Source organism: Gobius niger (genome assembly GCF_951799975.1).
Source record: "Gobius niger genome assembly, chromosome: 9".
Classification (NCBI taxonomy): Eukaryota; Metazoa; Chordata; class Actinopteri; order Gobiiformes; family Gobiidae; genus Gobius; species Gobius niger.
Genome location: NC_136860.1, coordinates 34,787,438 through 34,814,136, shown reverse-complemented (window position 1 = coordinate 34,814,136; position 26,699 = coordinate 34,787,438). Strand labels below are relative to the sequence as shown.

Genomic DNA, 26,699 nt, shown 5'->3' with positions numbered 1-26,699 from the left:
TGTGCAGGTAGAGCCGAAGCCAAAGCACCGAGGAGTTCCACTGAAAGAAAAACAATCGCCCCGACATCCACATGAAGCTCGATGTAACTTCATACAAAACGGTGAGCCACAAGAATGAAGTACTGGATATACTATCTGTAAAAGTGTTGCGACATGTTGTATTAATACTGCAGTATAAAGGGCCCATACTCTACTACATTTACTTATTGAGCTTTCCACCAGTGGCTTGCTGAGTCATCGGGAGAGTTGGGATTTTTCCCTGTGGGTTGTGGCTTTAGAAAAGGATTAATAACGGACTCCCAAAGTTAAACTATTAGAGGCCAAAAGGCTGCACCAAGAGGAGAGATCAGGGATTCACAAGCTTTTAAGGCAGGAACCCCAAAAGGAACAAATCCTGGACCCCACTGATACCTCCTGTGGCTGCCCACTTAAAATCATACGGTAACAGAAGTAATAGTTAAAGGGGGGGGTATTATGCAAAATGGACTTTTTCAAGCTTTACATCATGTTATTCTGTCATTCCCTCATTAAAAACATGCCTGAAGTGTTGCCTTGGCACATTCACGTATTTGTGAGTAATCTGTAAAAACTCTGATGGCGGCCATTTTAGGGATAGGTTTGCCTGAGTCCTCCTAGGAACGCCCCCACCTCCTGGAGACGCCTCCGAGCTTTCGTCACCAGCCGAGTAACCGACCACTGCTCCTCAGCAGAACCCCCTCCCCACTGATGCCACAGACAGCGTGTGGAGGGGCGTGTCTGAAAGGCTCAGAGGTTCTTAACCCCATAACTCCCGCCTGAACCGAGCACATTTTCTCCAGTTTAGCTTTACCCTAGTCCAAAAGCTTCTGGAAAAAAACTGTGAAAATAGCACACAAAACTGAGATGAAAACAATGATGGAAATGTGACAAAAAAGTTACGAAAAATTTATGAAAAAGTGGAAAAAATGGCACAAAAAATGTCAAAAATGTGACAAAAAAATTACAAAAATATGATCAAAATTCGACAAAATGACCAAAATTTGATAAAAAATGGATGAAAAAATGAAAAAAAAAAAAAAAATGCCAAAAAAGTTTAAAAAATTAGTTGAATCCCCAACAAAAAAATGATGGAAAAAAAATCTGATGACGTGAGGAAAAAGATCCTCTCGGTTCAGGTGGGAGTTAAGAGGTTAAAGAGACAGAGGCCTATTTCAAGGCAGTTATTCTAATTTACTGCATTTACAGACCAACAGGTTTGTCATCATTGTAGTGTGATATAGACTGGTGCTATGTGATTGAAAAAAGCAGAATACCCCCTCTTTAATATTTCACACTCGAATTTCTGAAAAACGGCAGGGTTTCTGCGTGTGGAATCTTTATGCAAGGAGGATGGTTTTATACAGTTTCAGATTATGTATAGATTTTATTTCTGATTTCCTAGAACGAAACTTCGTGATTGAAAAGCTACGTCCTAGCTGCTCCTACAGGTATAGAGTCAGAGAACAAATATCCCTAAAGTGATCAATAAAGCGTATCCTAACCCAGTGGTTCCCAACCTTTTCTCCTTAAAGCCTGCCCTTGGTTACTCGGCTGGTGACGAAAGCTCGGAGGCGTCTCCAGGAGGTGGGGGCGTTCCTAGGAGGACTCAGGCAAACCTATCCCTAAAATGGCCGCCATCAGAGTTTTTACAGATTACTCAGAAATACGTGAATGTGCCAAGGCAACACTTCAGGCATGTTTTTAATGAGGGAATGACAGAATAACATGATGGAAAGCTTGAAAAAGTCCATTTTGCATAATACCCCTCCTTTAAAGCACCTGTGTCCTTTTTTCCAGTAATATTTGATGATTTTTAACCATCATTTGCTGAAATAATATAGTTTATGACCTGACTCTCTGACCTCACACGGTGGTGTTCACACTTGAATTAATCTCATGCTGAACTTTGTTGTTTAAACCTTTTTTAATACAGTTTAATCTCTTACCCCCCACGATAACCGGGCGCATTTTCTCCCGTTCGGCATTAACCAAATCTAAAGGTTCATAGGCCAGTCTAAAGCCTATTGAAGACCTACAAAACTCATCTCAATGGATCTTTTTCTTTGCGTTGTTGCCATGTTGTCATCGGATTTTTTGCCACTTTTTCATCACTTTTTTGTCAGTCTTGTGTTGCTTTTTTTGGGCTCTTTTTATTGCGTTTTTAACCCACTTTATCATAGTTTTTTGGTAACTGTTTTGTGGCTTTTTTGTTGTATTTTTGTTACTTTTTCATTCCTTTTTTTGTCACATTTTGTTCCATTGTCAACCTCGCTTTCATTTCGTTTATGTCGTGATTTTGACACTTTTTTCATGAAGCTTTCTGATTTAAATTTAATGCCAAATTGTAGAAAATGTGCTCGGTTCCGTTGGGGGTTAAGAGGTTTATACACTTTAACGTACTCACAGACAACAGTAGAGTCCAGTTCTGTGATTTAAAACCTTCATTAATTGTCCAAATGTTTGTTAAAAGCCTGATTTACTGAGGACCTTTGAACAGTCCCGGGCAGAAGGAGGAGCTGGAGCTGAGCCACCAGAGCTGCCAAACCTGCCCTGAAACGGAGCAGCCGCGCTGGGACGGCCCGGCTCTCTGGAGGACCACTGGCCTTTACACAAAGTACAAGTTTTATCTCTGACCAAAAGGTGACATTTTGGAAAGGTTAAGCTCATGTTGCACTGAAACTGCCTGTGAGGGGAACTTTCGAGGTGTTTGCCAGACTGTCTGCTTCTACAGGAGCTTCTTTATGTCGGCACAAAAATCCTCACACAGTCTACGCATCCTGTCGAGACGTGATGATGTAATGGAGGAAAGAACATTTTTGCTTCAGAGCGAATTAAAGCGGGATTAAAGGAGCAGCTGAAGATTTGCTCCAGACAAGAACATAATCATCACACACACAGCTTGATCAGTAAAGCAAAAGGCGGCTGCTTTGGAGAATCTATGTCAAAACAAAAGCTGTTTTAATTTCACTGCTATAACCAATTTAGCACAATGCCCACACTCAAAGGCTTATCATCGATTTACATTAATCACTTTAGTTGCTTTTACCGACCGCCACCTGTTTCCTCTTTCACAAAAGCACTTCTTCACTTGGAGCTAATGAAGACCTGGCTCCGACAAATGAATGGAGATTAAGTCTGCTCCACTGTGACGCTGTTTGCAGCAGCGTGTCCCTAAGCCTTTAATCCACTTGACCATTCAACTCCGTGTCCTGACTTTATGCGGCGGCTACTATGACGAGCTAGTTTACTATCTTTTTTATCTTATATATATGTATATACAAAAGGAAGGTCAGATTCTCCCATTTTATTGAAAGAACCACCTTATATGGCTTTCAAAATACGACTTTACTTCGCTAAGACTCTAAATCTGCCCTCCATCATCAAACTCTGGCCCTCGAGATGATTTTGAGAAATATTATGACTCAAATCGGAGATCAAATGCCAGTTAAAGTACTCTAGAAATGTGGAAAATACTGTCAATTCCTTAAAATGTCTTATTATACGGCTCTGAAAAAAATAAGAACCTCTGAAAAAAATAATGACGCTGCCAATGGCAACGGAGTTCATGCTTTCATATCACTCCGCGCGTACGTAGCAGCGACACTATCTGTCCCGTCACTGAGAGAGAAGTCGGGGAATCGCTCGTGAAGTTAGCGTGAGTCTGACTTTACCCAGAGATTCACCACCATTCCTCCAACTGCGCCTTCAGCTAAGTAGCTAGGCTAGCTGCTAGCCTTGCTGCTTCTAGCCTAGCAAAACGCTGCCGAGCAACGCGCAAACTTTTGGGAACTATTTGTCGCGGAAGTCATTAAATAAACCTTTGACCTTCATAAAAGTGTACGAAGTTTATGTTGTGTGTGTTCAGTTGCAAATGGCCGAATAATAAGCGGATAATTTATAGAACACTGGTCATTATCGGGAAAATAAGCACCGACAGGGCGAACCGGACCCCGACGCGAAGTGTAGGGGTCCCGATAATGACCAGCGTTCTATACATTATCTCTTACTTAACAGAGCACCCATTTAGGCCATAATCCTAAAAGAATAATCATCTAAAGGAAGAAATGACTTAAATCTACTTGAAGAGATTAAATCTAAAGTTTGAGTAGATTTGGTCTGGCCTTAAAGCAGATAAAACCTGTTCTTGCCAATGGAACAAGCACGCTTAGTTCAACTTTTTTCTTAATTCAGATTATTTTGTGTAATTTCAAGTGATAAATACATATTTTTTACAGTAAAAGTTAATTTGTCTGTTTCCAGTGGGATTTCTATTTGTTCGATTTGCATTAGGGTTTTTATCTGATCTTAGATTAGTTCTAATCGACTCAAATTTATTCAAGCGATTTTAAGTAATTGATCTAATTTAAGATGGACATTTTCCCAGTGTATGTGATGCACAACACTGGCATATGTAGAAAGTGAGGCTTTATGTCAATTGCTTCAATTGGAGGGTCCGGCCCTTGGTCTTTTGACGATGAAGAAAACCGGCTCCACCGAGAGAACCTGCCTCCCCTGCTCTAAATTAAGACCGAGCCACATTATCGAGACCAGTCAAAGGTTTAGCTCGTTCAGAAAGTCGCTGTCCTTGGATATAACAGAGTGAGATCGCTTCCAGTTGAAGTCGACCTCTCTCTCTTCACGTGAGGCTGCCACACACAGTGCACCTCCACTGTCAGCAGACAAAATCAGAAAATCTAACGAAACATCTTATTTATCAACATTTACACTAAGGTTGCTGAAGCCTTTCATTTCAGCACAACACAGCCCATTTCCATTCATCTTTTTTACTCACACAGTGACAAACACTCCTTGTCAAAGCCGCATATTGGATTATACCAATTTAAAATAATTCCAACACACAAATATATTTCATACTTGAACAGATTCATGTCTGAACCATAAACAGTTGTCCAGTTAAAGCTCATCGGCCTATAAAACCACAAGTGTGAGAGTTGGTGTTGGTTATAAAGCACCAGAAGTCACAAAGTCCTTCACAAAATAGCAATAGAAATACAAAGCACAGATACAGTCACAAAACATGACTGTCATAAAACAACCCTTAATCTACTGCAGGGGTTCTCAACCTTTTAGAGCCGCGACCCCCATTGTAACAGTTAATTAGGATCGTGACCCCCACCCGGGTCAGACCATGGGGAAAAACAGGGACATTAAACCCCTTAACTCCCACCTGAACCGAGCACATTTTCTCCAGTTTGGCTTTACCCCAATCCAAAAGCTTCTGGAAAAAAGGTGTGAAAATAGCAACAAAACTGAGACAAAAACAATGATGGAAATGTGACGAAAAAAAGTGACGAAAAATGTATGAAAAAGTGGCAAAAATGTCACAAGAAATTGACCAAAAATTGACGGAAAAATGACAAAAAAATTGACAAAAAATTGACAAAAAATTGACAAAAAATTGACAAAAAAATGACAAAAAATTGACAAAAAATTGACCAAATTTGACAAAAAAATGACAAAAAATGGACAAAAATGTGACAAAAAATGACCAAAAAATGATGAAAAAGTTACAAAAATGAGTTGAATACCCAACAAAAAAATGATGGAAAAAAAATCTGATGACGTGAGGAAAAAGATCCTCTCGGTTCAGGCGGGAGTTAAGAGGTTAACCTATATAACTCTTAAAAAAAACAAAGAAAAAACAATGGCTAAAACAAAAATGAAAAAAATTTAGAACAAATAATGGCACCCTGGTAAAATAGCATGTATGCTACAACACCATCATCATAATATTAAAATATATATTTTATCTATACGCTCTGGCGACCCCCCAAATTTGTCTCGCGATCCCCTAGTGGGTCCCGACCCCCAGGTTGAGAACCCCTGATCTACTGGAATGAAAACAAAATCAAGCAAATATATGTAAGGAGGGCGGCAGACCATTCCAGAGTGACCGCCTGGAAGGAGCGATCTCCTCTGGTCCTGCAGTCAGTACATGATGGAACCATGAGAAGGTTCTGATCCAGAGACCATAGCCTCTGAGAGCGGGTGTAGGGACATATAAGGGATTGATATGTTTTTCTGCTGTGCACCCACCAGGAAACTGCCTGACCACCTGGACTTAACGAACTGTTCTGATCTGGGGTCGCTGCAGTTGGTCAGGTCTAGGTTCAGCGACTCTATGAGCCCAAACATGAGCCCTGAACATCCTCAATGACCAGGTTATTTTATTCCAAAACGACAATGCCAGGATGCATCGAGCTCACATCGAGAAGAGCAGCAGCATCATTTTCACACATTTATTGGCCACCACAGAGTCCAAGTCTTGAGAATCTTTGAGATGTGGTGGAGAAGGCTTTGCACACACTTGGTCACACTCTCCCATCATCAAAACAAGATCTCGGTGAAAAATTCCAAGATCCTTGAACATTGCAGAAGCTCATTGAAACAAAGCCACAGCAAATGTGCTGAAATGAAATCTAAAAAGAGACCTTTTTTTTGGTCTGGCAGTGCATTTGGCTCAGTCAGGCTTAAACATGGATGGATTCAGCTGGATGAGATGAAACTAGTCCTGATTTCTCTCTTTTAAGTCACACATTTGTAGTTTCATGTTTTATCCTTTGGTCAAGGCCGTGGGAACCCAGGGTGCTGAGGGCGCTGCAGCACCCCCAATATTAACCCCTTAACTCCCACCTGAACCGAGCACATTTTCTCCAGCTTTACCCCAATCCAAAAGCTTCTGGAGAAAAAGGTGTGAAAATAGCAACAAAACTGAGACGAAAACAGGATGAAAATGTGAAAAAAGTGACTAATGGACAAAAAAGTGAGAAAAATTTGACGAAAAATTGCGAAAAAAGAGCGATCAGGACTTTTATGGACGAAAAAGTGATTAGAATTTGACAAAAAAAATGCGAATAATTTGACGAAAAAGTGACAAAAAATTTACAAAAAATGTCAAAAATGGACCAACATTTGACAAAAAAGTGCGAAAAATTTGACGAAAAATTGAGGGAAAATGGACGAAAAAGTGAGAAGAATTTTGCAAAAAAAATGACAAAAATTGACCAAAATTTGACAAGAAAGTGAGAAAAATTTGACGAAAAATTGAGAAAAAAATGACGAAAAATTGAGAAAAAATTGACAAAAAAGTGCTAAGAATCTGACCAAAAAATGTGAATAAATTGATGAAAAAGTGACAAAAAATTTACAAAAAATGAGTAAAATGGACCAAAATTTGACAAAAAATTGAGAAAAAAATTTACGAAAAAATTGAGAAAAATTTGACAAAAAATTTGACGAAAAATTGAGAAAAAATTGACGAAAAAGTGCTAAGAATTTGACAAAAAAATTTGAATAATTTGACCAAAAAGTGACAAAAAAATTACAAAAAAATTACAAAAATGGACAAAAATTTGACAAAAAAGTGAGAAAAAAATACAAAAAATGACAAAAATGGACCAACATTTGACAAAAAATTTGACGAAAAATTGCGAAAAAAGAGAGATCAGGACTTTTATGGACGAAAAAGTGATAAGAATTTGACAAAAAAAATGCGAATAATTTGACGAAAAAGTGACAAAAAATTTTCAAAAAATGTCAAAAATGGACCAACATTTGACAAAAAAGTGCGAAAAATTTGACGAAAAATTGAGGAGAAATGGACGAAAAAGTGAGAAGAATTTTGCAAAAAAAAATGACAAAAATGGACCAAAATTTGACAAGAAAGTGAGAAAAATTTGACGAAAAATTGAGAGAAAAAATGACGAAAAATTGAGAAAAAATTGACGAAAAAGTGCTAAGAATCTGACCAAAAAATGTGAATAAATTGATGAAAAAGTGACAAAAAATTTACAAAAAATGAGTAAAATGGACCAAAATTTGACAAAAAATTGAGAAAAAAATTTACGAAAAAATTGAGAAAAATTTGACAAAAAATTTGACGAAAAATTGAGAAAAAATTGACGAAAAAGTGCTAAGAATTTGACAAAAAAATTTGAATAATTTGACCAAAAAGTGACAAAAAAATTACAAAAAAATTACAAAAATGGACAAAAATTTGACAAAAAAGTGAGAAAAAAATACAAAAAGTGACAAAAATGGACCAACATCTGACAAAAAAATTGACGAAAAATTGAGGAAAAAGTCACGAAAATTTGACAAAAATGAGACGACTGCCCGACAAAAAAAGTGATGAATTGGAGGAAAAAGATCCATTTACTTTTGTAGGTCTTTCAAATGAGGCGTCACACTGGCCTCCAGGATTTGGGTAAAGCTGAACTGGAGAAAATGCTCTCGGTTCAGGCGGGAGTTAAGAAAAAGTATTTTGGTGGTAAACTTTGTCCCTCAGCGCCCCCTAACTAAAACATCTTCCCACGGCTCTGCCTTTCAACACCTCCACTCCTGATAGTTCAAAAGCCCTACCTACTCACAACCATAAATCTACTCTCTCCTGTGGTATTTGCTTCAAAACTTTCAGAGTGCTGCCGCATAATTCCCGGCCCAAACAACTGCGCGAGCCTGAATGTAAATCGCACACAAACCATAGACCTAATTAAACCCAAAGCTCCTCCTCATCCCGTCCAACTTGAAGATCCTCTGCCTCAGATAGAAATCCGTGGAATCGCGTCTTGGCTTCGCTTTCCAAAACCGCAGCAATGTAAACTCAGATGTCCCTCGTCTCACGGCGTAATCCTCTTGGCAACTTCCAGACAGTTCTTGAATTGTAAGTAGATTCTCTCTCTTTCTTTTTTTTTTTTTTGCCTTTTTCTTTTTAACCAGACGACGAAATGAGGCCCAGTTGTTTGGAATTGCACCGAAGGCCAAACTAACGGGATCCGCGAACAGAAACGCACGATAATGACTTGCACATGGGCGGCAGGTCGGGCTCACGTCATCGCGGCGAGGCTGTGCTTCACATGGCGCTCGTTAGGCTAATGCGAAATAAAGCTTTTACAGTCACAGGCGAGGCAGAGATCCTCACGAAAATGATAATCGTGCCTTCGTTTTCTATGTTCATCAACCATACTTACTCACTGCACTGTAAATATGCTTTACAACAACAAAAAGTCAGGTCAGCTTTAAGGCGAGAAAGGGAAACTAAGAGGGAAACGTTTTAAAATTAGAGATATCCATTTGAAAGAGGGATAATCAAAGGGATTTGAACGAGGGCCTAACCTATTTAAATCTCACATTTGGCTGTCGTCGGGCTACATCTTCATGGACACGAGACTTCTAGAAAAAAGGTGTGAAAATAGCGACAAAACTGACGAAAACAATGATGAAGATGTGACAAAAAAGTGAGAAAACTTTGACAAAAAAGTGACGAAAAAATGACAAAAATGTGACCAAAAAATTGACAAAAAATGTATTTTAAAAAAATGACAAAAAAGTGTTGAAAAAATTAGTTGAAAACCCCCCCCCCCCAAAAAAAGATGGAAAAAAATTTGATGACAAGAGGAAAAAGATCCATTTAGATGAGTTTTGTAGTTCTTAGCTTTCAAATGAGGTGTTACACAGAAGATTCAAAAAGTCTTTCTTTCTTGTTACTAGAAAAAATAGCATGTTTTTAAGCAAATATAAGCAAAAATCAATCAATCAAACTTTATTTTTAAAGCGCTTTTCATGCCGAAAGGTATCACAAAGTGCTTTATGCTGTAGTTCACTGACATTAATATGAGACAAAAATGTGTTGCAAGTTTCCTTTCATTTAAAGCTGGGGTACCTGACTGAAGTGCAGTTTATTTTGGGGGTGGTCCCTCCCTGCTTCACTTTGTCACTGCTCACGGGTGTGGAACGTGCATATGATTAATTGGCTTAAACAATTCGAATGTGCAGGAAGGATTTTCAGAGCTGGAAACGAGTTGGGTCAAATCTATACATTTGATCTACACGTTTGAACAGGAATAATCGGGCAGCTCAGCTTTGATGTGACCCTGAAAATAGTGCAAGTTTTGAAATATGGTTTTGTGAAGATGTGTGATGATACAAATATATATTAGGAAAATTAAACATTTGTTTGAATGTGTCAAATATTTTAATCTAGTGGCTTCCTCTTTCATTGTTTACTTGAAAAGATTTATTTTATTTATTTCATTGTAAAAAAAAGCTTGTAAATGTACTTAATTTAAGATAATTTTGCTTATTTCTAGATTACATTTTGCCGTGTTCTTCAGACAAACAAGACTTTGAGTGTTTTTGGGACTTAGCTGTTGAGTGCCAATAATCCAGACCATTGTTCATGATATTTGTATCACCACAGGGTATTCTGTTTTATAGCTATGGACACATGAAAGGTGAGACTCTCAGTTCTCCGTAGGTGAAAACAGTTTAATTCTACGTGCCTCGGCTCCTGAAAAATCTAAGCTAAACAGATTTTTGATCAAAATCACAGATTTTTTTCTAGAAACAGAGATAATGCGACTTTTATGAAACACTCTCCTCTCTCCTCGTAGGCACTAACGTTATGGAAAAAGGCAAATGCCTAAATATCTGTTTCAACGACAACATTGTTGACACGTTTTGAAACACGCGTTATCAACAGAGGTGGTGACGAGTGAAGCAGTACTTGGATTAGTAAGCCAAAATGATATCTTATAAGCAAACATGTTTTTCAAGTTTTGTCCCTTTTTTTTTTTTTATTGAAACTTATACTTGTAAATTATGTCAACATGTCACATTTAGAACAAAAGGAAACGTATAACCACACACACACACATACACTCACTCACTCACACACACTACACTTTTTATTTTCTCTTTATGTTGCCAGTTCATACACATTCTATTTCCTTTCTGTACTGTCTTATGTCAATGTATTGTCTTGTAAGTCTGTAAGTGGTATGTATATCAGCATTATTAAAATAAAACTTGGGGAAAAAAAAAAGAAACACGTGTTGTCGATCACTTTTTATCGCATGTGCATTTAAACACCCTGGTTTTCAGATTGAAGACTTAACCCAGATGTTTCTCAGTCGTCCTAGAGTCAATTTTGACCATTTAAAACCTCAGAGAAACATTAAAATCTCAGCTGTTTGGATCTTTCCATGTGAAGCCGCTCTGTTTTGAGAAGTGTCGGCTCTACAGCTTCCTGCACAACACCACGCCCTCTCGAACACCACGCCCTCTCGAACACCACGCCCTCTCGAACACCACGCCCTCTCGAACACCACGCCCTCTCGAACACCACGCCCTCTCGAACACCACGCCCTCTCGAACACCACGCCCTCTCGAACACCACGCCCTCTCGGACTAAAAAAGAAAAGAAAGGAAAAGCAAAAACACATGAAATGTCCAGATGTGACTCTTCACATGTTTTTGATCGTCATCTATTTCAGTTCTGTTCATCACAGAGCTCCCAGAATCACACATGAGGTGTATGAGAGTGTCTCATTTCGTTTTTGGCACTCAATGTTTTAAAACTAATACAGAATTAAAACCAAAACAAGAAATTGATAAAGAATATTATGTCAAAAACTGAACCTTTGCACATTAAAGTAATAGAACATTTTCAGATTTTCAGTACAGCGTCACCTAATATTGCATTACTGATAAAATAATGTGCAGCTCTTGCTCTTATCTCCACTTTTACCCTCACTCCACGAAGCCTCATCAATCTTCAAACTGTAATCCTCCACACTGGGCTCGTTTCTTCTTTACGGTGAACCTACCGCTCTTGAGAAATGACATTCAAACTGAGCTAAAACTTCAAATCAAAAGCTAATTTCTCCGTGTTTTTATAATCTCTTGGCCCGCGTCCAATGCAAACCACAGCTGGAGGAGAGCGGCGCGTCTGACAGGTTTCAAATAAACAATGGAGCCTTATGTCCGCCCCGCAGCCCGTAAACCCAGACAGATATAATCGCAAAGAAATTGTGTTTGACCTGGCAGCCATGTTACTGTGGTCCGAATAACGGCGCAGTAAAAACGTCCGCGGACCAGATGTTTCCTTTATAAACATACATGACGATGGAGACGTGTAGGTGGAGGAGAACACGGGCTTTTCCGAGAGTTTCACATGGTTTAATGAAGGCGTTTTGTGTTATTTAACGTTGTTTGGACATTGTTCAATCCACTATAGTGAGGCAGTGTGGTGCTTCACAGCAAGAAGGTCATGAGTTCAATTCCCGAGTGGTGTGTGTGGAGTTTGCTTGGTTTCGTGTCTGGACGGGTTTCCTCCGGTTTTCCCGATCAACCCAAAACATGCACCAGGGAAAGGGAAGCTTACAAAGCCTTAGAGCTGGGTACAGTTAAATCATACCAGAATGTAGTGTTGGCCACTTTAAAATTGTTCTATATTATAGCTACTGTTTCAATAATGTATTATGTTTGTATTAGATATTACTGTTTCAAAAATATAAACTGAAAATACCGTAAATTCTCTAATACTGGCCTGTATTCCATTAGCGGCCGGGTCTCTGACAGAGGCCGGGTTCGTGGCTGGCGGAGGCAAATTAAAGCCGGTCTCTAAAACAGGCCGGGGCTTTTATTAGAAACTATAGCAGTAGAAATATTCCCCATGTTAGGAATTTGTCTCATACTGGTGTAAATGAAAACTCACGTGCAGGAAGCAACAAACGGGAACCCGGGCCGAGGGGGGACGCTGCGGAGGAGCTGATCCGAGCGTAACTTTGACACAGATTTAGACACTTTTCAAACCTCCTGTGACGATATTTGGAAACAGGGTAAGGAACACATGTTGTGTGACCCTCCAGGGTTTTAATAAAGTCTCCATCGCGTCTTCAAAGCACGTCCAGCTGCTCCGTGTGCAGGTCAGTCCCACGCCTCAAAATAACTCCTCCTATCAGCGCGAGCGTCTCGTCTTCTCTCGGGTCAGTCTCATGATCGATCACAAACACAAACGCTCCGTCTAAACTCGCCTTTTACACGAGAGAACAACAAATAATCCGGTCCGCGGTAAAAACGAAACAGAAACCTGCAGTGACACTGATGTCAAAGCTCCGCTAACAGCAACGAAACACTTCCTGTTGTCCCGACAAAATAAAAGGCGTCAATGTTCCAGCCGCTGGGAGAGGGTTTGAAATGTTCATTAATAAATGAACCTAATATTTTAGGTGCAAATGGACACAAATCTCGTTTTTCTTCGTTTTCCTGGTCGTCCGTTTTGCTCAGATAGAAATAAAGGCCTGTCTTTAATTGTGGCCTGGTTCCAATAAAGGCCTGGTCCTAGAGGCACTTGAGTAAATAAAGGCCCCGGCCTATATTAGAGCATTTACGGTAATACAAAACTGGATCTTTTGACGTTGCAGAAACTTACTGACACAATGCCACAGTGAATGCGGGCTGTGATCAAAGCTAAAGGTGCTACAACCACCTTTTTTGGGGGGGTCAGAAAGTGTAAGTGTAGCTGCCCTTGACTTCACACATCAGATCCTTCAACCACCGACAACAACTCGCTCAAACAGAATGATCTTTAATCCCGAACCATGTTTCCTTTAGAGACACATTACAGACGTAAGCCAGGACAGATAAACTCAGACATCTCCCTGAGCAGTTCCCACAGAGACGTCCCAAATGAGAACCGCGTGTTGGACCGAGCTCCGTCCCGCTCAGAATGTGCCGCTCTGCAGATTGTGTGACCGAGGGGAAAACGAAAGGACACGCGAGGAACGAAAGTTGAATTATTTAAGGTTCTACCAACTTATTCCTTAAATCTTGCCACAATCTCAAGTAGAACTGGCATTTTAAAATCACCCAATCACTCGCGTCTTATTAACCCCTTAACTCTCGCCTGAACCGAGCACATTTTCTCCAGTTTGGCTTCACCCCAGTCCAAAAGCTTCTGGAAAAAAGCTGTGAAAATAGCAACAAAACTGAGACGAAAACAATGAAGGAAATGTGACAAAAAAGTGAGAAAACATTGACAAAAAAGTGAGGGAAAATTGATGAAAAAGTGGCAAAAATGTCACAAGAAATTGACAAAAAATTGACGAAAAAATGACAAAAATTTGATAAAAATTTGACAAAGAAATGTGACAAAAAATGACCAAAATGTAACAAAAAAATGCTAAAATTTGATAAAAAAATGACCAAACAAATGCAAAAAATGTGACAAAAAAAATACAAAAATGTGAGAAAAAATTGACCAAAAAAGAACAAAAAATTGTCAAAAAATGCAAAAAAAATTGACAATAATATGATTAAAAGAATTACGAAAAAATGACAAAAATGTGACAAAAAATTACAAAAATGTGATAAAAATGTGACAAGAAAATGACAAAATTTGATAAAAAAATGTGACAAAAAAAATGAAAAAAATGTGACAAAATGTGACAAAAAAATACAAAAATGTGAAAAAATTTGACCAAAAAATCACCAAATTTTTTTCAAAAAATGACAAAAAAAATGCTAAAAAATGTGACAATAATATGACAAAAATGTAACAAAAAATGACAAAATTTGATAAAAAATTGACCAAAAAAATGAAAAAAAAAAAAGATAAAAATTTGACCAAAAAATTACAAAAATTGTCAAAAAATTGTCAAAAAATGTGACAATAATATGATAAAAAATGTGCGGGAAAAAATGACAAAAATGTGTCAAAAAATGACAAAAAAATGACAAAAAAGTTACAAAAATGAGTTGAATACCCAACAAAAAAATAATGAAAAAAAAATCTGATGACGTGAGGAAAAAGATCCTCTCGGTTCAGGCGGGAGTTAAGAGGTTAATGATCCGCTTTCTGTTTTGGATTTCCACTCCTGTGCCCTCTGTACCGCACACTTGGCAGCGCCTCCATCTGATGCAGAGCTTTAAGTGTATCATTGCCGTGTCTGTAAATACTGTCGGATCTGTTTCCTTTCCCACAGAGACTCTCACAAAGCCCTCTGTATGTCCAGATACCGGCCGTGCACTTTCACACACCATCAGACGGATCGCCGCGCACGGTCAGTCACGATCAACTCGAAATCTCAAACTTGGATCGTTCTGAAGCGTATGTGATTATCGTATTAGGTCAGCAGCTCGTGTTTCAGCGTTATCTCGAACGTTGATGCCCGTGGAGAGTTGTAGTAAGTGAAACTGAGTAGAAAGGTTTGACTTTGATAGTACTTTAGCTATATTCCAAACATAACTATCCTCTAAATACTGCATAATCTATGTTAGGGACTTGTAATGACTGTTTGAGCAGGATCCTCGAGTTAGGGGGTAGTATCATTCATTTGAGCTGAAACAACCGAGTCTCTTCCTTTAAAGAGGGGGTATTCTGCTTTTTTCAGTCACACAGCTCCAGTCTATATCACACTACAATGATGACCAAACCTTCTGTTGGTCTGTAAATGCAGTAAATTAGAATAACTGCCTTGTATAAAACGTCTCTCTCAAAATGGCTGTAGTGAATGTCTTGAAATAGGCCTCTGTCTCTTTAAGAACCTCTGAGCCTTTAGACACGCCCCCTCCACACGCTGTCTGTGGCATCAGTGGGGAGGGGGTTCTGCTGAGGAGCAGTGGTTGGTTACTCGGCTGGTGACCAAAGCTCGGAGGCGTCTCCAGGAGGTGGGGGCGTTCCTAGGAGGACTCGGGCAAACCTATCCCTAAAATGGCCGCCATCAGAGTTTTTACAGATTACTCAGAAATACGTGAATGTGCCAAGGCAACACTTCAGCCATGTTTTTAATGAGGGAGTGACATAATAACATGATGTAAAGCTTGAAAAAGTCGATTTTGCTTAAAACCCCCCCTTTAAGAAGATATCTCAATCTCAATTAAAAGGGACTATATGGAGTTTAAAAATTCAAAAATTATGTATTTTCCTCCGCCTAGATGTTCCAGCCATGTCCTAATGTGTGGAATGAGCCCAGACCTCACCTCATTCACCACAACTGCCTCTAAAATCCTGCACTGTCACTATAAAGGTGTTAATATAGAACCTGCAGTTACACGTGAGACCTGAGGTGGCAGTAGTGAGTATAAAAATGACCAACTTGTCCCTTTAATGCTGTCCCTGGACCAACAGGCATCAAAACTTGGTCTCTAAAGATGTCTATTTTCTCTTGGATGCTTTTATTTTGTCGATACCAGTAGAACCTTAACTTCTTTTCCAAAACCACACTGGTATCGTGGGACGGTGCCCAGCCCTCCCCAGGATTCATGGGGCTCACGCTGTTAAAGAGTTGTTCTGGAGCAGGAGACATCATTTTCCCACATGGATTTGCCGCCACAGGGTCCAGATCTTAACCCCGTTGAGAGTCTCTGGGATGAGCTGGAGGAGGCTTTGAGCAGTGGCCACACCGCTGGATCTCAGAAGCCTTTTGAAACAAAGCCACTCTAACCAGAGCTAAAGGCGCTGCGGCGACTTTGTTTTTCACTGCGTCAATCACGACCGGTTGTAAAAATCCCAAAGTTTCCTCTTGTAACTGTGTGAAAGCTACATTTCCACAAAGGGTCTTCTTCAGAGTTCAGATGAGTTCACGTCGGTGTCATCAGACCGAGGGGGGATTAGAGGAGCAGGAGGGGTCGGACGTCACATGACCTTCACTGTCAGAGCGGAGACGGAGCGACTGAGGCGACAAGTGAGAGGTTTTAGACGCCCAGAGCAAACTGTGAACAAGACCAAGTTTGGCATTAGCTCCAGCCAACTCGCCAAATCCCTCAGTTTTGTCTCTTTAATAAGATCTAATGTGTTTGTAACAAGAGTATTAAACGAGGCACTTCCTATCCCATCGATTACAAAGGTTTACAACACATTTTGGCGTCTACGCTTTGGTGATTTTGATGTGCTGAATCCAAAAATCACATTAGTTTTGCTCAATTAGGTACAGAGCAGGGGAGGCCAACTAGTCCCAGACCAAGAGCCGAAATTTTCAACCTTGATCCTGTGAAGAGCCACAAAGGCACCGACCATTAGCGAGATCCAGGGGCTTTAGTTTATTGTGATTAAATAGAATGTGAATGTGTATTTAATCACAATAAACTATAACTTTATGCATTTTTTTTTAAATAATTGTGTTAGATTTAATGTTTTTACTCCTCACCAAGATTGAAATAAATGTATATTTACTGAAATTTTGTGGTTTCTGCTCTGACTGAGACAGAATTAGATTTTTTTTTAATGCTGGGGTGTGTTTGTATGTGGGGCCCTGCCCACTGAGCCCCCTTCTCTGATCCGCCCCTGGCCTGAGCGCTCAGTGCAGCTCGGTCCTGACTGGACTGTGCAGAGAACGCACTCTCGGCTGCACAAAGTTCATAAACTTTAACCAGGAGCCTCTGGACGACTGAGAGTCTGTTTATGTTGCATTTGTTACAGTTTCAGCCACATGTGGAAGAAAAGTCATAACTTTGTGTATTTCCGTGTTACGATGTCGCGCTTCGCATCATAAGCTACATAAGAGCTCCGCTTTTTTCCATTTCCCAATTTTGATCTTTTTCTGTGAATATGAGGCCAAATTACATCAAATAAAGAGTAGCTGATCAGAAACCTGAAAAGCAGAAGCTGATCCCAGAGCCTCGATCTGCCTGTTGTTTAACTACATCCCACTGTGAGTGAGGCTGCACGGGCTCCTTTTACAAACCGCCTCGAAAAGGAGAGATACGGACTCATGTGTCGAGATGGAAACAGGATCTGCAGACGATGGTTGGATTTTTGGTCAAGATTCTTAAAGACTGTCACAGTTTATGGGAAACATTTACCAATTATTTTGCAAAGAGCTGCATTGTATTAAACATCTCCAATCATGCAAAGAGCCGCACTCTGATTGGCCAAGAGCCGCGTGTTCGCCACCCCTGGTCTAGAGGGTCTCGTGTCTGTGTCCCCTGGATTAGACTTTTATTTTTCAAACGGACATAGATCGATCCTGGAAGCAACTGATCGAGACAAACAAACCACTTTTCCAGATCCTGACGACTGCGGTCCATAAAGAAACTACTCAACGACATAATTATTTCTTATTTTCTGAGCTACTTCAAGTAGAAGCCAGTAAAAACCATTCAGCCTTTTTGTCCGTGAACAATATTTATCAAGCAGATGTTAAAAGCCGTAATTATCCCAATAGCCATGTTGTTTTAATCAAGCGCTTTGGCCGAGAGCGGCGCATTAAGCTGCATTCACTGCCTCTGCATCCAAGAAGCACATTTGGAAATAATTTATCCTAAATGGAGATTATGCAGAGATTTCAGTGGCGTAAAACTAAAGAAATGGAATTACAAAGGGGGATTAAACTTTTCAAACGACTGGGAATCAAAGAAACATATCCCAACTATAAACTGGTGTTGTGTCTTGAGTTTAGCAACGACAAAAGACTTAAAACTCATAAGCAGGTGTTCTGAGGATGATATAATAACCAGGGGCGGAAAAACAGCCCTGGACTCTGACCAGCCTGGCCCAAATTAGCGTAATTGTGACACTTCCACACATACATATTTGAACCTCTTACCTCCCGCCTTAACCGAGTGCATTTTCCCCAGTTCGGCTTTTTATTTTATTTTATTTTTTTTATTGGCATCATCAGCAAAAAGAACGGGAAAGGTGGTCGTAGAAACAGAAGCAAAATCATTAATATAAATAATAATGGTCCCAAAATTGAACCTTGTGGCACACCATACTCCACGGAATTCCTTTTAGATTCATGTTTTTTTTATACTGGGCTTTACCCAAATCTAAAAGCTTCTCGACTGGAGAGCGACAATGTAACGCCTCATTTGAAAGACCTACAAAAGTGACGGTAACTTTTTGTCACGTCATTTTTGTTGCTTTTTTCATTATTTTTTCTATCATTTTTTGTTGTGTTTTTCTCACGTTTTTGTAGGTTTTTTTGTCCGTGTTTTTGTAGTTTTTTTGTTGTGTTTTTCTCACGTTTTTGTAGTTTTTTTTGTCCGTGTTTTTGTAGTTTTTTTGTTGTGTTTTTCTCACGTTTTTGTAGTTTTTTTGTCCGTGTTTTTGTAGTTTTTTTGTCCGTGTTTGTTGTAGTTTTTTTGTCCGTGTTTTTCCTCATGTTTTTGTAGTTTTTTTGTCTGTGTTTTTGTAGTTTTTTTGTCCGTGTTTTTCTCATGTTTTTGTATTTTTTTTGTCCGTGTTTTTCTCATGTTTTTGTAGGTTTTTTTGTCCGTGTTTCTGTAGTTTTTTTGTCCGTGTTTTTCTCATGTTTTTGTATTTTTTTTGTCCGTGTTTTTCTCATGTTTTTGTAGGTTTTTTTGTCCGTGTTTTTCTCATGTTTTTGTAGGTTTTTTTGTCCGTGTTTTTCTCATGTTTTTGTAGTTTTTTTGTCCGTGTTTTTGTAGTTTTTTTGTCCGTGTTTTTCTCATGTTTTTGTATTTTTTTTGTCCGTGTTTTTCTCATGTTTTTGTAGGTTTTTTTGTCCGTGTTTCTGTAGTTTTTTTGTCCGTGTTTTTCTCATGTTTTTGTAGTTTTTTGTCCGTGTTTTTCTCACGTTTTCGTAGTTTTTTTGTCCGTGTTTTTCTCACGTTTTTGTAGTTTTTTTGTCTGTGTTTTTTTCACGTTTTCGTAGTTTTTTTGTCCGTGTTTTTCTCACGTTTTCGTCGCCTTTTCATAACATTTTTTGTCACTTTTTTGTTGCTTTTCCAGCACATTTTTGCTTTGTTTTCATCCTCTTTTTCTCGCTATTTTGATGCTTTCCTTTTTAGCGTTTAGATTTGGGTAAAACTCAGTTGAGGGGGGACCGGTGGCCCTGGAGCCAGTGGCCCCTCTGTGCTCTTCCAGAATGGACATATGGCCAGTCCGCCCCTGATAATAACTCACTTCTGACCAATCCTGACCTGTTTTCACCTCCATGTTTGTGTCTGTGCTGCGTTCACTGCCCCCTCTGACCTCCTTCTGTCTCTTCATTACTCACTCAGGCCTCTTACATGGACAAAACAGTGGCAGTGAACGAATACCAAATACTTTTTTTCCCCACTGTACATCCTTGACTGACTAAAACAAAACTAATGGCGTGCTGCATAGGTTTTAACTGGGCTGCAACTGGAGCCCGTGCTGCTCTTTAAGACAACTGAATAAAGTTACATCACACTTTTCTACTCTAACTGGGAGTCACCATTTTACCTTGAAGTAACCCCCAGATTCCACACTCTCCGTGCTCGCCCCGCTCCACTCCGCCCCGACCTCTGCAGCAAATGCAATCCGGCCGGATCAAGCTCCACAGTTCAGACCGCACCAAATGGGAAAGAGAACGACAACAATATCCGTATTTTCAAAGTAAATTCCCTCCGAGCGGACTTTATTTTAACAAAAATGTCACTATTTCACACAAAGTGACCTCGATAATTCCCTCTGTGGAGTTTGTTATCACAAAAACAATTACATGACTGTTGCTTTCGTTCACGTAACTTTTTTTTCTGCCTCTCTCGCGCATGAGAGGGGGCACAGGCCTCATGCTTCAACGCGGCATAGCTCGCATGCTCATTAATAGTTGTTTATTATTTTATTGGGAGTTTTATTTCTCAAAGTCGTTGCTTTGTGCGCGTGCTCCTCGTGGAGCTGAAGCACTGGCGGAGAGGACCGGGGCGGACTGAGCGGAGACAGTGGGCGTTGATGTCGCAGCCGGAGTCGGGGGGGGGAGCGGAGCGGAGCGCACAGGCGGATGATGTGGAATCCCGGGGTAACTCTTTTTGGTGAACCAAAGAGGGACGGCTCTCAAATGGCTCTTCACTTTTTTACACACAGTTTAAATTTCAGACAAACTTAGCAGAGATTTTGATTCAAGGCTTGTTAAATGAGCCATTGCCCTCAGCACAAAACAATAACTACAGTATAATCAAGAAAGAAGTGAAAAGGAACAGAGGATATTCTTTGCTCATTGCTATAGACCCTTTCACTGCTGACATCATCGGTGACGTCAGCTGGAGGCAGGAAGTGATCAAGAGAAATAAGATTAAACTAAAACTAGCGATTTTAAGTGTAAAACTGCAACTGAAAAATGTGGTCCTGTTGTGGCTTAAGGTGCAAGAACAAGAGGAATGACATTTGAGACGATAATATAAGGTTTATCTTATCATTCCAACTTACTATGACAACAGCTACAATGGAAATAGATAGGACTTCCTGCCTCCAGCTATGGCCGGAATGTTTACAAACAATTAAAGGGTCTATTACAGACCTGGGCAAAATACGTCCCGATTCAGTCAGGCCACGACTTGTAGGGCATGAATTCATAAGTATGTAAAAAAAAAAAAAAAAAAGGGGGGGTTATTATGCAAAATGGACTTTATCAAGCTTTCCATCATGTTATTCTGTCACTCCCTCATTAAAAACATGGCTGAAGTGTTGCCTTGGCACATTCACGTATTTCTGAGTAATCTGTAAAAACTCTGATGGCGGCCATTTTAGGGATAGGTTTGCCTGAGTCCTCCTAGGAACGCCCCCACCTCCTGGAGACGCCTCCGAGCTTTCGTCACCAGCCGAGTAACCAACCACTGCTCCTCAGCAGAACCCCCTCCCCACTGATGCCACAGACAGCGTGTGGAGGGGGCGTGTCCGAAAGGCTCAGAGGTTCTTAAAGAGACAGAGGCCTATTTCAAGACATTCACTACAGCCATTTTGAGAGAGACATTTTATACAAGGCAGTTATTCTAATTTACTGCATTTACAGACCAACAGAAGGTTTGTCATCATTGTAGTGTGATATAGGCTGGTGCTGTGGGACTGAAAAAAGCAGAACACCCCCTCTTTAAAGAAATTACCAGAATGCTCACTCCAGCCATTAGGGGGCAGCTTAAATAAAAATAAAAGGAAAGAATTCCACAGGTGTCCAGCAGAGGGCACTGACATAATAAAAGATCAGTATATAAACAACACATTGTAGCCAAGTGGGAAATGGACAGTCTGCCCCTGGGCATTCATTTAGTAACTCAAAGAAAATGCCCTATGAGATCATTTTTGAAAGTGTCAGTTCAGCATAAATTATTTTATAAGTCAATTTTTAACACTCGTCTTTGTTGATGTCAACAATCTTTGAAATAAAAGTTGGAAAACTGGGAAAGTTGATACTACAACGCTCTGATAAAAACCTAGACATCACAACAGTGTTTCCTTAGGAGTGAAACAGCGCCCCCAATTTGACGCTAGTGGTCAAAAGGTGTACTGCATCCATATTTACCACTGAGAATGAATGGGATAGAGAGTTAGTGTTAGCCAAGTAGGTCACACTCTGACGGGCCAACGGAATTGTTTTGTTTTGTTTTGTTCTTTGGGCACCCCTGACTTAGATGTACTATTTTAATTGCAATCAAAATGTCAGTGTTTCTCCCTGGTCCCTCTGAGCCCAGGCCCGTCTGTAGCTGCAGGAACTCCAGACAACACTCAAGTCAAAACTCCTGACCTGCACGACTGCCTTTGTAATGAGCTCATACACATGACACAAACCCAGCGTAACTCTATCTAACCGTAAAAACACAAACATGAGGCGGATTTTTTGAATGATGATGATTTTGAATGATTTTGAATGATTTTGAATGAACAGTGACTACCCTAAGACTAGCCCAGGCCCCACGGCTCGCCTGTTGTTTCAGCCTGACCTCCTTCTTCCCACACGTGATCCGTCATTAGGCCCACCGTCCTCACTCTGTGCCGTTTGCATGTTCGCACTAACAAAGCGGAGGGGGGGGGCGGGTCAGAGTTCACACGGCCCAAACACGAGCCCCTCTGTGAAGACGGACCCGGCTCGAGCCTCTTCAATCACAACCCCATGACCTCCTTTACTAAAGCAGCTGCACCGGAACGATGTAGCGCAACTGTCACGACGTAATTTACAAAAATGAACATGGATGCCCTCGGACAAGCTGTTTTTAAAGTCTTTCTGGGGTTTAAAGTTGTGTCCCTGTCATTTCTAGGACTGAACACAGCTTTTCACCGTGTTACAATGCTGTTCTCTCATCAAAACCAGACCCGAGACTTTACTGTGCAGTAATCTTCACTTTACTGTGCGGATGCCAAACTACTCATTATTACGCCTTACAATATAGTCCCCCATTTTATCCGCTTAGAAAATCCACATTGTTTAATTTTGTGTAATTATACTTTGTAGTGGAACACTTCACGTAACCATATTTAAATAGGGAAAACGTGGAAGAGCTTGGTAGCTTCTATCTTGACCTGTTTTGGAGCTATAGAGGAGAGAGGGAGAGGCTAAATGCTAACGCCGTCTGCGCTGTGTTTACGGGACTGAAGGCACGGGGGAAGATCAGACAGGTCCTAAAGAACTCGTCAAAGCTCAGGTAAGAACATATCTCAGTATGGAAAAACGGTGGCCTATTCCTTTTATTCAAGTCGATTTAAGTCATTTCTTCCATTAGATGATTATTCTTTTAGGATTATGGCCTAAAAGGCTGCTCTGTTAAGACATTTTAAGGAATTGACAGTATTTTAACTGTACTTTTACTTTAACAGGCATTCGTTCTCTGATTTGAGTCATAATATTTCTCAAAATCATCTCGAGGGCCAGAGTTTGAAGATGGGGGGCTGGTTTTGGCTCCCTTACCCCTGACCTAAAGTAATAAAATAAAATCAGCCAGAGCTGGAGCGGCCAAGTATTTGCTTTACAGGATTATAAAAACATCGGCCGAGCACATCCACATCAGCCAATGAACACCCCAGCATCAGCCTTAGAAAGACCCGGTCCGCCTCCACTTTTTTGTCACATTTCTGTTGATGCTTTTTTTCAGGAAGTTTATAGATTTGGGTAATGCCTGGATACCTGGATAATAACACTAGGAAAGGTGCTTGTGTGGGTGGGGGTTAAGAGGTTGACTACACTGAGAAAAGTGAAGCACAAACACGTGTAGAAGCGAAGCGTTTTACAAGGTGAACTCTTCCGTCAAACGAGAGACACGAAAGTCAAACAGATTGAGCCAAACTTAGCGTTAGGGCCTGGACCCCGGACATTCTCCACCCCCACGCAGCCATAGGTTTGCTGTTATTGGCCATACACACAATAATCTAACATTGTCTCAGGCCTATAGCAGCTTAATAACATGTCTTTGCCCAATGACAGCAGTGCATGTCCTGCTCCGTCCTGGGCAGGGGCGGACTGGCCATATGTCCTGTATTCTGGACGAGCACAGAAGGGCCACTGGCTCTGGGGCCACCGGTCTGGCCTCTCACTTTACCTCACCCTTACCCCGGCGTAAACGAGCTTCACCCAAATCTAAAAGCTGAACCTCTTAACTCCCGCCTGAACCGAGAGGATCTTTTTCCTCACGTCATCAGATTTTTTTTTCAATAATTTTTTTGTTGGGTATTCAACTCATTTTTGTAATTTTTTCCGTCATTTTTTGTCACATTTTTGTCATTTTCTCGTCATTTTTTAATCCAATTTTTATCATTTTTTTGTCGAATTTTTGTCATTTTTTCGTCAATTTTTTATAAATTTTTGGTCATTTTTTGTCAAATTTTTATCACATTTTTGTCATTTTTTCGTCCATTTTTTATCAAATTTGTATACATTTTTTGTCACATTTTTAGCATATTTTGTCACATTTTTGTCATTTTTTTGTCAATTTCTTGTGATATTTTTGCCACTTTTTCATAAATTTTTCATCCCTTTTTTGTCAATGTTTTCTCACTTTTTTGTCACATTTCCATCATTGTTTTCATCTCAGTTTTGTCGCTATTTTCACAGCTTTTTTCCAGAAGCTTTTGGACTGAGGTAAAGCCAAACTGGAGAAAATGTGCTCGGTTCAGGTGGGAGTTCAGGGGTTAAAAGAAAAGCATCCAAAAGCAAAAATGCGCCTTGTCCTAGTGGGACAAGGCCTCGTGGAAGACCCAGGACACGGTGGTGGGACTATGTCTCCGAGCTGGCCTGGTGGTGTCGCCTCGGGGTCAGAACAGCTGGAGGAGGTGTGTGTGGATCGGGAAGTCTGGGCATCTCTGCTGAGACTGCTGCCCCCGCGACCCGGCCCCGGATAAAGCGGAAGAAAATGGATGGATGGATGGTAAAGCAACAATAACATGAAAAACCTCCCGAAAAACAAGAGACGCAAACACAACGAAAAAGTGACAAAAAAGTGACGAAAAAGCCACAAAAAAGTAATGAAAAAGCAACAAAAAAATGAGACGTTACAGTGTTGCTCTCCAGTCAAGAAGCTTTTAGATTTGGACAAAGCCGAACTGCTCTCGGTTAAGGTGGGGGGTAAGAGGTTAACATATGTATTTGTGGAAGTGTTACGCTAATTTGGGCCAGGCTGACCAGAGTCCAGGGCTGTTTTTCAGTCCCAGTCCCGCCCCTGCAGGCCTGTAACAGCTCAATAACATGTCTTTGCCCAATGACAGCAGTGCATGTCCTGCTCCGTCCTGGACCTCCATTTCCAGCGATATATAGGGCCATATTTTTACACCTTCTAAACCCCCCAGTCTCCGACACGTGCTCCACTCTGTTGGGTTAGCAAAGCACGGAGCGTCTCAGGGGGAATCATGGGGATATTGAGCTGGGGGTCAAAGGTGGGGGTTAAGACCACCTGTAAAAATATGGAAAAGTAACACATGGATAGTCTGCCTGTGCCTTTCATGAGCAGGATATGAGAGGAGAGAGTCTGAAGTGAGTGTGTATCAGAACTTACTGCTTGTTGAAGACAGGGGGCTGTAGTCAGACCTGGAAGAGAAGACAACATCAGCAAAAATGTGACAAAAGGAAATTCACGTCACAGTCGCCTGATTCCTCGTGTAACCGGAGCTGCCGTATCGGAGCGAGCGGACATTTTCTGCTGAGCTGTAACTTTCGCATTTAAAACACACGGAGGACCAGTCTCCGGTTTAATGGACTTTGCAGAGGCCGATGCTGATTTGAGTTTCCATTTGGGACCAAACTGTAGCTGTAGTGGCCGTAGAGACGACGTACAAGGAGGAAATCCCCGTCAGTCACGCACATTATCCATATTTCTGCTCTCGCCTCTTTAACCTCTTACCACCCGCCTGAACCAAATGCACTCTGTCCTCTTTGGCCAATATATAGGTCTGTGTAACACCTTATTTGAAAGCTAAGAACCACAAAACTGATCTTTTTTCCTCGCGTTGTTGCTGTGTTGTGTCACCTTTTTTATGTTTTTTTGAGTTTTTGTCACTTTTTTGTTGAATTTTTGTCATTTTTTTGTTGAATTTTTGTCATTTTTTGGTTTAATTTTTGTCATTTTTTGGTTGAATTTTTGTCACTTTTTTGTTGAATTTTTGTCATTTTTTTGTTGAGTTTTTGTCACATTTTTGTCATTTTTTTGTTGAATTTTTGTCACTTTTTTGTTGAATTTTTGTCACATTTTTGTTGAGTTTTTGTCACTTTTTGGTTGAGTTTTTGTCACATTTTTGTTGAATTTTTGTTGAATTTTTGTCACATTTTTGTCACATTTTTGTTGAATTTTTGTCACATTTTTGTTGAGTTTTTGCCACTTTTTTGTTGAATTTTTGTCACTTTTTTGTTACATTTTTGTCACATTTTTGTTGAATTTTTGTCATTTTTTTGTTGAGTTTTTGTCACATTTTTGTCATTTTTTTGTTGAATTTTTGTCACTTTTTTGTTGAATTTTTGTCACATTTTTGTTGAGTTTTTGTCACATTTTTGTTGAATTTTTGCCACTTTTTTGTTGAATTTTTGTCACTTTTTTGTTACATTTTTGTCACATTTTTGTTGAATTTTTGTCACATTTTTGTTACATTTACATCCTTGTTTTCTTCTCATTTTTTTGTGGCTGTTTTGGTGCTTTTTTCCAAAGAAGCTTTTTGATTAGGGTAAAGCCAAACTTGAGAAAATGGGATCCGTTCAGGTGGG

General features: G+C 40.1%; 1 protein-coding gene across 1 annotated transcript in view; it reads right to left on the bottom strand.

Moving 5' to 3' along the window:
- Positions 1-26,699, bottom strand: part of fam124a (family with sequence similarity 124 member A) — a 62,925-nt gene that overhangs the window by 10,889 nt on the left and 25,337 nt on the right. Inside the window, exon 2 of the mRNA XM_079563433.1 lies at positions 25,501-25,532. Coding sequence (XP_079419559.1) covers positions 25,501-25,532 — 32 coding nt within the window. The remainder of the gene's footprint in view (positions 1-25,500; positions 25,533-26,699) is intronic.